The sequence below is a fragment of the Schistocerca cancellata genome, chromosome 3 (genome assembly GCF_023864275.1).
Source record: "Schistocerca cancellata isolate TAMUIC-IGC-003103 chromosome 3, iqSchCanc2.1, whole genome shotgun sequence".
Classification (NCBI taxonomy): domain Eukaryota; kingdom Metazoa; phylum Arthropoda; class Insecta; order Orthoptera; family Acrididae; genus Schistocerca; species Schistocerca cancellata.
Window position 1 is genome coordinate 397,260,287 of NC_064628.1, and position 17,395 is coordinate 397,277,681.

Genomic DNA, 17,395 nt, shown 5'->3' on the forward strand with positions numbered 1-17,395 from the left:
GCTTGGAAAGGGAGGAGCTACTTTTCAGCATCAATCTACTGCAGCCGAGCAGACTGACAAGCCATTTGAATGTTATTTTCCATAGAAAGTTCCACTAGCTGCAAAGAAAATCAAATCAATTCACTATTGTTACATTTGTTCAGACAGGAGAGAAAAAGAGAGGTAAGGGCTTCACGAAGGAGAGTAGGCAGTGGTGCACAAACTGCAACATTGGCCTGTGTGCCCTACAGTGCTTCTATAATTGCTACGCCAAAGATGACCGTAGCAGTCTGGTCCCTTTAATCCCACAAACCAACCAAGCTACGCCAAAAGTACTTTTACTTGAACCACAGAAAAATATTATCACTTTCAGGTCCCTCGTTTTAAACATTCACTTACTGCTTTTTGTGAGTGCAAACAAAACAATAATTGTACCACTGAAGAGTAAGAGTGCACAGAATATTTTTCCTCTGCAATTATCAGTTGTCCATTTTTGTGATTATCATGTAACCAACTTGAGGTGTATATATTACAAGCATATCATATTCCTGTAATGCACTCACATTTCCCTGTAACTGGAGTAAGAACAACACCCATCTCATTATGTATATTGCAATGCCAGTTGAAAGCAACCCAGAATTTTGTCAGCTCACAGCCAATTATCAAGTGTGATGAGGGAAGTCTTCAAATTGTTAAATCTAACAACGGAAAATCCAAGATAGAATAATGATAGTATTATGAAAAGGGTAGATTGTTACTCACCGCGTAGTGGAGATGCTGAGCTGCAGATAGGCACAACAAAAAGACTACTAAACATACAAGGTTTCGGCCAGAAGGCCTTCTAATGAGAAAGACAACACACACACACACACACACACACACACACACACACACACACATATTAATGCAAATGCAGCTCACATACACAAAACCACTGCCTTTGTCTACAGAGACCAATCTGCAAGCAACTGCGCATGATAGCAGTCTCGTCTCAGCAACTGGAGACAGTGGTCATGTGTGAGGGAGTTACTTTTGCATCAATGCGTGCATGCGTGTTGTCTATTTCTGAAGAAGGCTTTCTGGCAGATTACATGTTTAGTAGTCTTTTCATTGTGTCTATCTGCAATTCAACATCTCCGTTACATGGTGAGTAGCAATCTTTCCTTTTCATATATCGTAATTGTTGAACCCAGCGAGATCAGAAGCAGTGTAAGTATCAATACTTCACTCTTAAGTGCCATGCCACCTGCCAAACCACACTACCCATTGTTTCCAATTATCAAAAAGTCAACCGCTATCTGGCCAACACCAACAAACTGAAAACAGTGCTGTCATTGCTGTTACTGTTGCTCAGTGTTTTGCTGTCTGCCATCTACAGTTATCACTCACCTATGTTTTGTTTAAGTGCAGACTTTGCTGATGGACAGCATTTTGCATTGTATTCCACTTGCTATTGATGGCCTGGTCAGTTCTCTACTGTTTTCGCAATAGGGCAAGTGTAACCTAGTATGAAGGTTTTAGATGTAGTCTTGTACTGTGTACATGTTCAGTTAATAATGAATCAATATAGCAAACAGAAATAGAAGCAGAAGAGCAACATATTTCCACCCTGATGGGATACTAAAGACTAACCTGTAACAAATGTTACCTACTCTGTATTTCCCAAAGTTAAAGCAAAAACAAAACCACCTGAAATGAAGCTTAAAAAATGTCACCTGTTGATCCTGTCAATGTTTCCTGAATGTGGAAAGGAGGGGAGGGGGAGGTGTGTGTGTGTGGGGGGGGGGGGGGGGGAGTATGGGAAAATTGGTCCATACATAACCTTACACCGCTCATATTAGAGTACCTATTGGGCAATGACACTACTCCAATTTGCGATACGACAGTCATCAAGTTCAGCTCATTCACAACAAATTACCTCTACGGAAAGTAATTGTCCCAAAATGCCAATAAGATAATAACAGGTTTTCATTCTTCGAACTCTGCCACAAACAATTACTACTTTAAGGTTAAAACAGTGATTTTATTCAAAAACAAATGAACATACTGAAATATTTGTTGGCTTGTTATTCAGATTAAATCTTCCCAACAAAGAGAATAAAATCTTTTGCATAATGTGCAATACATTTACGCCCCCTATATCTGAAAATCTATGAAAAGTGACAAGTGATTCTGAGGATGAAAGAACCAAGGAGATAGGTATAATGCAGTTTGTGCAAATGATCCAAACTTTACTCAACATAAGAGATTTCAGCACGCAAAGATATTAAAAAATTTTGTACGTAAGATACAAACTGTCTTCAAAATTTAATGGGAATTTTTAATTTTCTGAAATAATTTTATTTGTTCATCTATATCAATGTAATTCCCTTCAAAACAGTCCCCATTTAGTGTTATTCACTTATGCCAGCACATTTGCCTCTCCCTGAAACACTTCTGGAACTCAGTCCTTGTAATAACTTTTGGCTCTCTCAGCGATTCACTTATGCCAGCACATTTGCCTCTCCCTGAAACACTTCTGGAACTCAGTCCTTGTAATAACTTTTGGCTCTCTCAGCGATGCATTTTTCATCTTGTCTATCCTTGTAAAATGATAATCCTTTGAGGTTCTTTTTTGTTTTTGGGAAGAGAAAATGTCACATTGGGCCATGTTTGGTGAATATGGAGGCTGGGACATCATTATAGTATTGTTTTGGGCCATTCATGAATATGTAACAAAATGTGTGTGTGTGTGTGCGCAAATACCATGAACTGTTTTGCTGCAAACCCAGGTGTTTGTTTTTGTATTGCTTCATAAACAGCATTGAATTTGTGAGTGCTACTTCTTACTGATCATTCGGTCTTGTACTAAGAACTCACTGTGCACTATGCCATTAAAACTGGAGAACACATTCAGCATAATCTTCAAATTTGACTGCACTTATTAAGCTTTTTCAGTCTTAATGATTCAGAATGCTTCTACTGATGCGACTGAGCCTTAGTTTTGATGCACCTATAAACCCATCTTTCATTACATGGTATGATACATTTCAGTAGTGCTGCACAGCTGTTGACTTCAATTAGCAACTCCTGAGCAACATGAACCTGTTGCTCTTTTTGTAAAAAATTCGAAAATTTTGAAATAAATTTTTCTCTCACACATTTCATACCCAAAACACCCGAAAAAAGTTCGTTCTATGAACCAACTGATAAGCCAACTTCTCCGATTGTTATTCAGTGATAATTCATAATTATTTCTTTCATTTTTTTCGACAATTTCATTCACTGGTGATGTAATGGGTCAACTGGGATGTTTTTCTTTTTCAACACTTACATGGCCTTCTTCAAAATGCTTAAACCACTGGTAAACCCTGGTTTTACTTATAACAGTTTCACTAACATTCATAAAACTTTGCAGCATTCTATTCCTTTCTTGTAGCAAAATTTAATACAAAGTTGTGATCCATTTTTATAAAAAATAAATACATACTTATACTAACAACAAAGGATACCTTTTTAACAGCTGACAACAGACTAAGTATCTGATATAGCTATCAACAAAACAATCTCACAAATTGGACAGATACAACAAGCAAAATTACAAAATTCCTGTTACTTTTGAACACTCGTTGTATACCTGGATAGCAGATTATAGAGTTGGGTTACCTGTTCTTCCAATACGATGTGTGTGAGTATCAATGTCACGAGCAACATCATAATTAACAACAGTCCGTATGTGTGGAATGTCCAAACCACGAGCTGGAAAAACGAGTAACATAGTTAACCAAGTAACATAGTTAACAACAGAAAACCAACATAATTTTAACAATTAGCAAGAAGTAAAAAGTATCTAAACAATGAGTGCTCATAAAGTGGAAACACTTTTTATTGTGCTTTCCAATGTGGTGACGGAATCCGACACAATTGGTTTCTTTAGACAATACCTCTTTGTGTGAAGGAATTCCAGAAAATTAATACATACAAGCTATAACATAAAGTAATACTACTTAACACATGCGGCAAAATTACTCCATAGAACAACAAGATTCGTAACTTCATGGCAGATTAAATCTGTGTGCTGGACTGAGACAAGGCAAGGCAAGTACTCTATGGACTGAGTTACCCAAGCAAGAGTCATAACCCATTCTCACAGCTTTATTCCACCGGTAAGTCACCTGCTACCTTCCAAATTTCACAGAGGTCCTCCTGCAAATCTTACAAGATTAGCACATCTAATAGAAAGGATACTGCAGAGACATGGCTTAGCCATAACCTGGGGGATGTTTCCACAATGCAATTTTCATTCTGCAGCAGAGTGTGTGAGGAGTGCTAGTCTTGCAAGTTTCGCAGAAGAGCTTCTGTGAAGTTTGGAAGGTAGGAGATGAAGTACTGGTGGAAGTAAAGCTGTGAGGATGGGTTGTGCTCATGCTTGGATAGCTCAGTTGGTACTGCACTTGCCTGCTAAAGGCAAAGGTCCCAAGTGTGAGTCTCATTACAGCACACAGTTTTAATCTGCCTGGAAATTTTGTATCAGTGTACATTCCAATGCCGAGGAAAATTTAATTCTGGAAACATTACCTAGACTGTGACTAAGCCATGTCTCCACACTCTTCCAGGAGTACTAGTCTTGCTAGGTTCGCAGGAAAATTTCTATGAAGTCTGGAAGGTAGGAGATGAGGTACTGGTGGAAGTAAAGCTGTGAGGGCAGGTCGGTAGAGCACTTGCTCGCGAAAGGCAAAGGTCCCGAGTTCAAGTATCAGCCTGGCACAGTTTTAATCTACCAAGAAGTTTCATATCCCTGTATACTCTGCTGCAGAGTGAAAATTTCTTTCTGGAAACATGATTCATTGTTATCTTTATGCTTTCAGTTTAAGCAGGAGATCCTGGGTTTGAATCCCGGTTGGGCACACATTTTTGACTGTCCCCGTTGACGTATATCAACGCCTGTATGCAACTAAGCATAGTGATTTCATTGTAATTTCATTCTTTCAGTTTAAGTTGATAACAACAAAAGATGGTGATGGTATAGACAAAATGAAGATAAAATTAGAAAAGTGTTATGAAGTTTCACATAAAAAGTTTTTGGCTGATAGTAATACAATAACAAATTATGATAAATTTTTAAAGACATGAAAAATGTTATGCATTACTTTTAGATATTTACAATACTCTGATGCTGTTTTTCTGTTTCCTGATCATCCTTATTTTACTCTGTATGGGCTATAGTGTCCTTTTCTGAACTTCAGCAAGTCTCTGAATTCCGTCAATATCTTCTGCTTGGTTCACTTGACATATACCCCACACACTGGAACAGTATTCTAGAATAGGTCACACTAAACTCCTGTACAAGATTCCTTTCCCAGAATCCTCCCAACCAATTTGAGTCTTGGATTTGTCCTCCCTATTCTTTATTTCACAAGCCCATTTTATTTTATATCACTTTGTAGAGTTAACCCTAGGTACTTGAATGGTATGACAGGTTCTAGTTTGTACCTAACACTTTAATACAACACTACTGATTTCTTTCTCTTGTTTGTGTTCTCTATGTTGTAATTATCCAGAAAAAGCTGAGAAAAGCTGCCATTCAGAGAACTATGCACTACTGATGCTATCTGAAAATTGGTTATATATATTGGGAATGTCATTTGTTCCATTATACTTTCCCAGGCCACATCCAATGTTAGTATTCCTCAAGAATTTCCCATCCAAAATAACATACTGAGCACTATTAGCAAAAAATTCCTCATGTGAATCAAATCTTTAAGATGATACTCAAAGAAGATTGAATCTATCAGTTTAATCCAGTCCACCATTTTTAGGATACTGCACACGCAAGTGGGGCTGCCTGAACTTGTGCCAATTCTTTGTGAAATGTCCCCACTCCACTTGAAAACTAATGTTGTGTTCAAGCTCAGAACACCGGTCTAGGAATCTGCAAAGAAATGCATTTTAAGGACAATGACCGTAATTCTCATTTTTACTCTTCTTATAAAAGACAATGACCTGCACTTCACTGCAGCTGGATGATACTGTTCACCACAAGAGATGATGCCAGTGAGAGCTAGAAAGGAGTATAATTCTGTCATATCCAACATAAAAGTATAACAGACATTCTGTTGAATTATGCCTCTGTGGTGGTTCTGAGTAATTTCAAAGCCAAGGGCCCTTATTTAAGTATCACATGTGTTCCGGTGTGAAGTCAAGCACTGGCACACCGGTCGGGAACATTAGAGCAGAGAGGGCTGTGAAGAGGACGTCAGCTAATTGCATGCAGATGAACCCTTCTCTAGGATGACACTGCGATGGCAGCGCACTCTAAACGAAGAAAACATAAGCGTTGGCCCCCACTGGCCGCAGCTCAGTTGAAGACTGTCAGTTCTACGGCAGCGAGTTCAAAAATAGCAACAAGAGTAATCATTTCGTTTCTACTATATATCATTGTCTATAATGATGAGATTTCTTATTTTGTCTGTCGCCCATTGCTTGTGTCACTTCTGTTTAACACAAATACTGTAATCATTTCCTTTTGTAATAAACTTCATTAACACGATTTGCTTGAATTGTTGCCGAGTGATTCGAGAACGCAGGTTTCCTAGGCAACCCGTTTTTCTGATGAGTAGGCAGGATACAACAACATATTTGTATCAACTGTGGTCAAACAATGATATCATATCAGGTGGGTGCTTAAGTTCCTAGTGTTTTTGTTTTGCATGTTGGTATTCTGGTTGCTATGGGTTTATTTATCAAGTGTCATTTTTTAGTTGTAGCTCACTGTTGCTATTTGAGTTTATATATTGTCATTTGGAGACAGCAAATGGAGGTGTGGATGCTAGAAAACAGAGTGCCCAGTGGAGAAATTGGAACATTCCCAACATATTCTTCAGTCCAATAGAGGGGTGATAGCAATGGATGCAGCCAGAACAAATGCACCATATCTGAGGATAACGCCACTGGACAGAGAACAGCAGGAAAATGGTTCTCTCATTTTGAGGAGAATTGTTTTGGAATTAGTGACTCTCCACATTCAGGAAGACCTCCGAGATTTGATAAAGACTGTTATGCATTGATCCGCATCAGTGTACTCAAGAAATGACAAATGAGATGAACCATGATCATTTCACTATCGTGCGACCTTTGCATGCAGTGAGGAAGGTTCAAAATTGGGTATACAGATACCGCATGCTCTAAAACAAAGTCACAAAAATCAGAGCATGCATCTCTGCTTGCTCGTCATCATTTGCCTCATGAACAACACTGACCATTCCTATCCTGTATAATTACTGGTGAAAATAAATCATATCGTTACGCTAAAATAAGGAAAAGAAAGGAATTGTGAGCCCAAACAAAGCAGCAACTCCCGGTACTAAGACCTGCACGCATCCACAAAAGATAATTTTATGCATCTGGTGGAATAGCAACAGTGTTGTGTACTACTAACGGGTTCCCTGATGTGTAACCACCACGGCCAACATTTACTGTCCACAACTGAGACATCTTGCAGGCACTATCCGAGAACAACGACCAGGAAGACTGCCTGAAGTGATGCTACTCCACGATAACACCTGTTCGTATTCTGCTAGAGTGGGGAGGGAGGGGGGGGGGGGGGGGGGGGCACACAACACACACACTTTGCAGAAGTTAGAATGGGAAGTTGTTATTTGCCTAACGTGTACCCTCAGAATTTCACCTTTCCTGCTCTCTACTGAATAACTTTCAAGGAACTTCCTTTCCAGATGAAAATGTGCTCCAAATGTGGCTTGACAAGTTCATCTCAAAACCAGGTGATTTCTACAGCTGCGGTATTGAAAAATTACCCCAGTGTTGGCAGACTGTTGTGAACAGTAAAGGAAAATATATTTTTGATGACTAAAATCTAAGTTATTTGTATCTGTTGTGTTTATTAAACTGATGGCAAAACGCTATGTCTTATGCACCAAGTCAATAGTATGAACATGCACTGATGTGCAATAATTTAATATTTTGTCTTTCTGTTTGTCATCTGTTTCAATGCAAGACTGACTGGTGAGAGACTTCACATCTATCAGATTTATGTATCAACTTTATGTAGTACCAGCAACATAAAAAGGAACACTGCTAGTCATCACTCAGAGGAGGTGTTGAGGGCCACGACCTTTCATAAGTACTAAAAGCTGACTGCTGATGCATCTGGGGTGAGCTCTAATCTTTTTTGGGGTGGATAGTGGAGGTACAGAAGGGTAATGGGGGTACAGAAGAGGTGTATGGGTGGAGTGAAACAAATGGGGGTTTTATTATAATGTGTTCTACTCCACACACAGTCTGTCAGCCTGCTCATATGTATCCCAACTTTTACCTTATAAATATCTTGTGGTTGCCATTCTTGATATTATTCACTAAAGTGGACTTGCTTGGCTGAGATACTAGACCGAGACATGTCCTCTTGACAACTGCCTTCTTCACCTTTTGCATGGGTGGATGCTGAAAGAGAACTTCCATCTATCCAAGCTACTAAAATGACTCAGTCTCCTATGTGAAAACCCTTCTGATATTACAAATGCAATCTTTTCAGTGTACAGCTCATTTACAATTGTGTGTCGACAGATCTCTCTTAACCCATAACCCAAAATAGATCACAACATGTATTACTGTACAAAATGACAATTCTCATATCTCCCTCCACTGTTCTGGTGCTGACATAATCACCTGCGTCCTTTACTCCACGACTTCCAAGGCATTGCAAAGCTGTGATGCCACAGCATAAGCAGGTGGAATGGTCACTCGCAATCACACCTTGTCGACTTTCTGAGCTGAAGTCTTTTACACCACATAAGACGTCTGTTGACTGGAATACTCTCTTTCAAATTCTGAAGGTGGCAGGGGCAAAATACAGGGAGCGAAAGGCTATTTACAATTTGTACAGAAAGCAGATGGTAGAGTCAATGGACATGAAAGGGAAGCAATGGTTGGGAAGGGAGTGAGACAGGGTTGTAGGCTCTCCCCGATGGTATTCAATCTGTATATTGAGCAAGCAGTAATGTAAACAAAAGAAAAGTTCGGAGTACGTATTACAATCCATGGAGAAGAAATACAAACTTTGAGGTTCACCGATGACATTGTAATTCTGTCAGAGACAGCAAAGGACTTGAAAGAGCAGTTGAACGGAATGGACAGTGTCTTGAAAGGAGGGTATAAGATGAACATCAACAAAAGCAAAATGAGGATAATGGAATGTAGTCGAATTAAATCGGGTGATGCTGAGGGAATTAGATTAGGAAATGAGACACTTTAAGTAGTAAAGGAGTTTTGCTATTTGGGGAGCAAAATAACTGATGATGGTCGAAGTAGAGAGGATATAAAATGTAGACTGGCAATGGCAAGGAAAGCGTTTCTGAAGAAGAGAAATTTGTTAACATCCAGTATAGATTTAAGTGTCAGGAAGTCGTTTCTGAAAGTATTTGTGTGGAGTGTAGCCATGTATGGAAGTGAAACATTGATGATAAATAGTTTAGACAAGAAGAGAATAGAAGCTTTCAAAATGTGGTGCTACAGAAGAATGCTGAAGATAAGATGGGTATATCACATAACTAATGAGGAGGTACTGAATAGAATCGGGGAGAAGAGGAGTTTGTGGCACAACTTGACTAGAAGAAGGGATCGATTGGTAGGACATGCTCTGAGGCATCAAGGGATCACCAATTTAGAACTGGAGGGCAGTGTGGAAGGTAAAAATCATAGAGGGAGACAAAGAGATGAATACACTAAGCAGATTCAAAAGGCTGTTAGGCTGCAGTAGGTACTGGGAGATGAAGAAGCTTGCACAGGATAGAGTAGCATGGAGAGCTGCATCAAACCAGTCTCAAAACTGAAGACCACAACAACAACAACAACAACAACAACAAGAGGTCTGTTCAAAAAATTCTGGAATATTCATAATTTCGCGCCAATGGTGTGCTGGAGCGAAATGCGGTTTGCATCCCTCCACATGCCTGTCATGTGTAACTGCTGGAATTTTCATTGTTGTATGTCTGTTACTTATTGTTCAGTGCTGTATGGAGTACAACGTTGTGTCACACAATGTGTGGATTTTGAGATGTCAGAGTAAGAGGAGCAACGCATCTGCATTAAATTTTGCATGAAACTCAAGAAAACCTTTACAGAGACACAGCAAATGATGCAGGAAGCCTACAGTGATTAGTGCTTAAGCAGTACTCGGTGTTACAAATGGTTCACATGGTTTAAAAGTGGCTGAACAGAAGTTAAAGCCGACCATTGTTCAAAATGCCCTTCATCATATACCAATGACATTTATGTCAGGAATGTCAACAAAATTGTGTGTGCTAATTGAAGACTGAATGTCAGAGAGATTATAGAAGACTGTAACATTTCAGTTGGATCGTGTCATGAAATTATATCATAGGATCCTGGAATGCATCATATTGCAGTCAAGTTCATTCCACGGCTCACGAGTCAAGACCAGAAAAATCTTCGCCTTGCAATCTGTGAAGAACTTTCAGATTGCGCACATGTGAAGGAGATGTTTCTTAAGAGAATCATGACTGATCATGAGACATTGATCTATGGTTATGATGTTCAGATCAAGGTTCAGTCTTCATGATGTGACAGGAAAGGTTCTCCAAGATCAAAAAAAGCTCGTAAGGTCAGTTCAAATGTCAAAGCCATGCCGATAGTTTTCTCTGACTTTGAAGGATTAGTTCATCATGAATTCGTGCCACAGGGACAAACTGTTAATCAATGGTACTATTGGGATGTGTTGTGATGCCTGCGAGAAAATGTGAGAAGAAAATGGCCTGAAATGTGGTGAAATATTTCATTGTTCTCGAATCACGATAACTCACCCGCACATTCATCCCTGTTGGTGCATGATTATTGAACAAAAACTGAAATCACTGTGCTGCCTCATCCTCTGTACTCTCAAGACCTGGCCCCTGCGGCCTTTTTTAATTTCCAAAGTTGAAAACCCCTTTGAAAGGATGAAGATTTGCAATGATGGACAAGATAAAAGAAAATTTGCAGACGGATCTTCACGTGATCCAGCAAGAGGTGTACCTAGACTGCTTCCAGAAGTGGAAAGTGCTGGGAGTGGTGTATCAATTGTGGAGGACAACATTTCAAAGGAGACCATGCACAATAAGTAAAAGGTAAGTGTAGTAAAATTTTACAGACAAAGTTTCGGAATTTTTTGAACAAACCTCATATGGCAAACCAGAGCACACACAGTGGGATGTTACACACTTAACGACTACCTGAACAATGTTTCCTGTTACCACAAACATCTTTTGGTTGGCTTCAGTTGTTAGGAGTAGAACATGTTATTCTGCAGATTCGACATGTCACACCACATGGGGTAGGGGTGTGTGAGTAGGGGAGGGGAGGATATTACTGCTGCCAGTGGGAACATACAGGGACAAAGTGGGGGCAGAATAGTGGGCTGCTAAGTGCAGTTTGAAAGCCAGGACAGAGAGAGGAGAGGAGAGGAAGGGAAGGAAAGTAGACAAGGGGAAAGGACTATGCTGGCAGATAAAAGGTGTGTGTAGTGTTACACCAGTGCTGAACCCCACCTTACTCAGTTTACTCCTCCATCTAACTGTGATCCACCCTACTGCCCCAAATCATCCCACGTTAAGTTTCCAGAATTTCCTACCACAAACCTTGCCTCATCATCATCCCCCAAATTCCTCAACATGAAACCAGCCTCACATCTGCAGAAAGAATTGCAACCTGCCACCTAAAAACTGATCTCGTCCTTATACTCTACCTGCTAACAAAGGCACTGAGGTCATGAGCTACATGAATTACCTTGCAGACAGACTCCACCAGTTGTCGGATATGTCCATCTATGCCCTGACACATGGATCTCATTCCAGAAATCTAGCAAGAATGCCAGCATCTCCTCAAATCTCTAGATCCATTCCAGAACCTCTCCTATGAGTCTATCTCTGTCCTCACCCTCGTAACTCTCTGCACTTCTACCATCTACATGCTTCCTAATGTTCATACTCCCAACCATCCAGAACACCCCATTGTTACCACACCACCTCTCCCTTAGACGACCAACACCTTCAGCCTATAACCACTAACTTACCACCCGTATAAAAGATTACCCATTTCTTCAACAGACTACAAGATTCCTGTTTTTTACACCCTAATCTCATTCCTTCACAACCTCAACATCTCTCCCATCCATTTCACCCAGTCCTCCTCACCCCAGCATGCCACCTTCCTGGACCTTGACCTCCACCTGTCTGATAGCTTTATCCGCACCTTTGTCCACATTAAACCCACCAACAACACACAGTACCTGTTTTTGACAGCTGTCATCCCTTCCACATAAAAAAATTCCTCCTATACAGTCTAGCCACCAGGGAATGGCATATCTGCAGTGACAAGAACTCCCTTGTCCAGTAAGCTGAGGATCTCACCAAGGCCTTCGGAGACACGCGCTATCCTTCAGACCTCATCCCCAATTAGATCTGCCTTACCATTTCCCCACATACACCCTAACTTCCCACAATTCCAAGAAAAAGCTACAGAGGAGTACACCCTTCATCACCCAATACTATCATGGACTGGAACAACTGAACCACATCCTTCGTCAGAGCTTTGATTACCTAACATCTTGGCCTGAAATGAGGGACATTCTACCCAAGACCCTTCCCATCCCTCCTAAAGTAGACTCACTCTATCTCCATGATATCCAAATCCATCCCTATGCAACTCACAAGGCCAACCCCTCACCAGACGGATCATATTCCTGTGGAAGACTCGGGTACAAGACCTGCCAATCCATCCACCCAGCACTGCCTATTCTAGTCTTGTTATAGGCTTATCATTCCCCAACAGAAGCTGGGCTACCTTGAGAGCAGCCATGTCATATAGCAGCTCCGTTGCAATCACTGAACTGCTTTTTATGCTGGTATAACTGCCAACCGACTGCCCATGAGGATGAGTGGCCACAGCCAAACTGAGACGATCAATGGCCGCAGCCAAATTGAGGTTGAGAGCAACGTATACCACCCTGTTGCATAACATGCAGCTGAATTGCACAAGCTCGATTTCAACGGCCTCTTCACAACCCAGGCCATCTTTATCCTCCCCTTCACCACTAGCTTTTCTGAAGTGTGCAGACAGGAATTATCCTTACAACAAATTTCCACTCCCGAAATTCTCCTGGCCTCAGCCTAAAGTAACCTACCATTCCCACACCCTGCACTCAACAGTTTCTGCCCCCTTTGTCCTATCATATCCTCCCTATTCTTGTTCCCTCAACCTCTTTGTGTGCAGCCCTCTGCCAACACACATGCCCATCTTTCCCCTTTCCTGTTCCTCTGCTGTGTCCCTGCCCCCTCGCCGCAGGCACAGCCTCCCAACACTGTACTTGTTGGCAGTCTAGACCTTGCGTGCTTCACCAGACAGCACTCATCTCTCACCCCACTCATACCCTGCTATTCTTTTCCCTTTCCTGCCCTCTCCAGATTGCTGCTTCCGTTCTACGTGACAGTTACATTTCAGTATGAGCTGCTGGTGATGGCGGTCATGTGTGTGTGAGGTGTATTTGCTTGTGTGTGTGTGTGTGTGTGTGTGTGTGTGTGTGTGTAAAGCCATTATCAGAAGATCAAAACTATTTGCAAAATCACTTAGACACAACACCTGTATCGTGTGAAAAGTGGCAATTATCTATGAATAAGGAGAACTGTGAGGTCATACACATGAGTAAAAAGAGAAATCTGTTGAATTTAAAGTCTGTCGATTCAGCTAAATACCTAGGATTACAATTATGAACAACTTAAATAACACTGATAAAGTTATGGAGAAGACAAACCAGATACTGTGTTTTATTGACAGAACTCTTAGGAAATGCAACAGGTCTACTAAAGAGACTGTCTGCCCTACATTTGCCCATCCATTTGTTGAGCACTGCTGTGCGGTGTGAGATCCCTACCGATATGACTGAGGGAGAACATAAAAAAAATCCACATAAAAGCAGCCCATTTTGTATTATTGCGAAATAGGGGAGAAAGTGTCACAGATACAATGAGCAAGTTGGTGTGGTAATCATTAAACAAAAGATTTTTTGCACAGCAGTCAGATCTTTTCACGAAATTTCAATCACCAACTTTCTCCTCTGAATGTGAAAGTATTTTATCATTACTAACCTTCACAAGCAGAAATGATAATCACAATGAAATAAGAGAAATGAGAGCTGATACAGAAAGACTAAATTGTTCATTTTTCCCATACACTGGTCGGGAGTGGAACAGCAGAGAAATAGTCCGAACTTGGTTTGAAGAATCCTCTGCCAGTTGGGAACATCAAGATCAACAAGAAACCATGGGCATGTAGTAAACTGCAGTCGAGAGCACTGTACACCTTAATAGTCCTGAAATGCTCACATTCAGGAGATCTAATAGACATATAACAAAATCCTCTCTCTCAGAAATGTTATTTACTTGTTCGGGTAGGAAATGGGGATAGGTTGTGGAAGCTCAGAAAGAACAGGGAAGTCACCCAAACCTCAGGATACGACAGACTCACCTGTTGTAACTATCAAGAAAGATGAATGGAGAGGTGTCAGAGAGAGCAGGTCGAAGATAGTACAGTGTAAATTTTTTCTACTTTTATCTGTATTCACATGCAATACACCTGGAAAATGAGTGCTCATTCTGTCTCCCTGTAAAATTATCGTTTTCTCGAGTGAATTATCCTTTTAGCTGTAATTGTTTGTAACTGTACAACTTGTACTTGTATGAAGCTGGTCAACAGCTTTAGACCAGTTATTAAGATAATTTTGTCAGTGAGAACAATAATGCTAAAGTTAAATGACAACAATAAGCAACAACTTATGCAGCTGTTTATACGTCCCTTGATATATATTGTATGTCACCAAGCTGGAGCCTGTAAGACACTTTATTCAAATTAACACTGTTAAATGTATTCAATCTGCAGTACCTGCAACATCAGTTGCCACCAAAACGTTGACTTCCTTTTTCTTAAACTGAGTTATAACTTTATTCCTCTCTGCTTGATCCATGTCACCATGCAGCAACAAAACATCGTACTCCTTCAGTTTTAAATTATTAGATAATTCTTCAGCATTTGCCTGTAATATTAATGTTGCCACACAATAACTTTATAGAGGGCTAAAATCTAAAGACACAAACACAACTATCAATTACAATCAAAACTGATATTACAATTAAAACTGATATTACAATTTAAATATCTGCAAAGGAAATAAAAGACTAAAATTAAATATCAAACAAATAGAGAAAAAACATGTGTAATTAATAGATGGGACACTAGCGCCTACCCCCCCCCCCCCCCTCTACCAACTGTCAATCTGTCTCTATTTTATTCAGGCTAAATATGACAGCAATTTTTGTTTCATAAAGAATATGTCTCCCAGGAGCAGGTGTATAACATATTATTTAATGGTTGTAGCTAATTTTGGAAATTTAAGGTTATAAATTTCATTTAAAGAAACTCTTGATAAACATATCATGCCTGAGATAGAACCGATGTAAAACAATGTAAAATCCAAGATGGATTGTGACAATATTATGAAAAGGACACACACACACACACACACACACACACACACACACACACACACACACACACAATTGCAACTCGTGCCCAAGAGCACATTCTCTGAAAGCTGAAGCCAGACTGCAAGCAGCAATGCATGATGAGAGGGGCAACCAGGTGCTAGGGTAAGGAGTGGGCTGGGGAGGGGAGGGATAGCAGGGTAGGGGTGGATGGTAAAGTGGTGTTTGAGGGAGCATACAGGGACGAGGTGGAGATAGGCTGGGGCAGCTAGTTGCAGTCGAGAGGTTAGATGGAGCATGGGGTTGGGAGGCAGCAGGACGGGGGGCGGGAGTGGGGGAGGAGAACCTAAGGCTGCATTGGTGAAATAGAAGGCAGTGTACTGCTGGAATGCGAGCAAGGATGGGAGTAGATGTGTAAGGACAATGACCAATGATGGCTGAGGCCAGGAGGATTGCAGGAGTGTAGGATATATTACTGGGAGAGTTCCGACCTGCATAATTCAGAAAAGCTGGTGCTGGTGGCACAGCTCCAGATAGCACAGACACTGCAACACAGAGCATTCAAGTGGACAGACAGTTTGTTGATTGTCATGCCCACATAGAATGCAGCACAGCAGTTGCAGCTTAGCTTGCCAATAATGTGATTGGTTTCACATGTAGCTCTGCCTTTGATGGGATAAGTGATGTTTGTGACCAGACTGGTGTAGGTGGTATGTATGAGACAGGTCTTGCCTCATGGCTCATATCTCTGTAATAGACCTAGATGCAAAGGGTTGGGAGCAGGGGTACATGCAAAGGGTTGGGAGTAGGGGTCAAGTAGGGATGGGAAGGATAGTGGGTAGGATATTTCTCATTTAAGGGCACAATGAGAGCTACTGAAAACCCTGGCGGAGAATGTAATTCAGTTGCTCCAGTTCTGTGAGGCACTGAGTCACAAACGGAATGCTCCTCTGTGGCTGGACGATGCGATTTGAGAGGTGGTGGGTGACTGGAAAGATAAGACACAGGAGACCTGTTTTTGTACAAGGTTGGGAGGGTAATTACTGTTTGTGAAGGCCTCGGTGAGAACCTCAGTATATTTCCAGAGGGACCGCTCGCCACTACAAACACGACAGGCAAGAGTGGCTAGGCTGTAAGGAAGGGACTTCTTGTATGGAACGGGTGGCAGCTGTCGAAGTGGAGGTATTGCTGGTGGTTGGTAGGATTGGTATGGATAGAAGTACTGGTGTAGCCATCTTTGAGTTGGAAGTTAATATCGAGGAAGATGGCTTGAAGTGTTGGGTAGGGCCAGGTGAAGTGAATGGGGGAGAGGGTGTTGAGGTTCTGGCGGAATATGGATAGGGTGTCCATCACACTCAATTCAGATCACGGAGATGTCATCAATGAATCTGAACCAAGTGAGGTGTTTGGGAGTCTGGGTAGTTAGGAAGGGGGTTCCTCCAGATGGCCCATGAACAGGTTGGCATAGAATGGTGCCATGCGGGTGCTCATAGCTGTACCCCAGATTGTAATTGTAGGTGGGGATATAATTGGTTGTTGATTTGGAATCCGTCGGGCCTTGGGAAAGGTTATGTTCAACAGTGCAAGGCATGGACGTTAGGGATGATAGTGGAAACAGAGGTGGCATCAATAGTGACGAACAGGGCACTGTGAAGAGTTGGCAGAGAAAATGGTTAGTACAGTGAAATCTCTATACAATGTTTTTCAAGGGACCACAAATTCTGAACACTTTATAGAGGAAAACACTATAAAGAGGAAGGCTTCCAAATAATAATTATAGGGCATTAGTGAAGATCGGGATACCACTAATCAGCTTTGACAAATGGTGCCATAGGTGACATTTTAAATTTTCACAACACTGTAATATGATATTCATTGCAAATGATCAATGT

General features: G+C 41.0%; 1 protein-coding gene across 2 annotated transcripts in view; it reads right to left on the reverse strand.

Moving 5' to 3' along the window:
* Nucleotides 1–17,395, reverse strand: part of LOC126175128 (ATP-dependent RNA helicase DDX42) — a 75,018-nt gene that overhangs the window by 18,088 nt on the left and 39,535 nt on the right. For both annotated transcript variants that reach the window (XM_049921682.1, XM_049921681.1), the window contains exons 7-8: nucleotides 14,905–15,055; nucleotides 3,625–3,717 (exon numbers count right to left, since the gene is read on the reverse strand). In XM_049921682.1, the coding sequence (XP_049777639.1) occupies nucleotides 3,625–3,717; nucleotides 14,905–15,055 (244 nt within the window). The remainder of the gene's footprint in view (nucleotides 1–3,624; nucleotides 3,718–14,904; nucleotides 15,056–17,395) is intronic.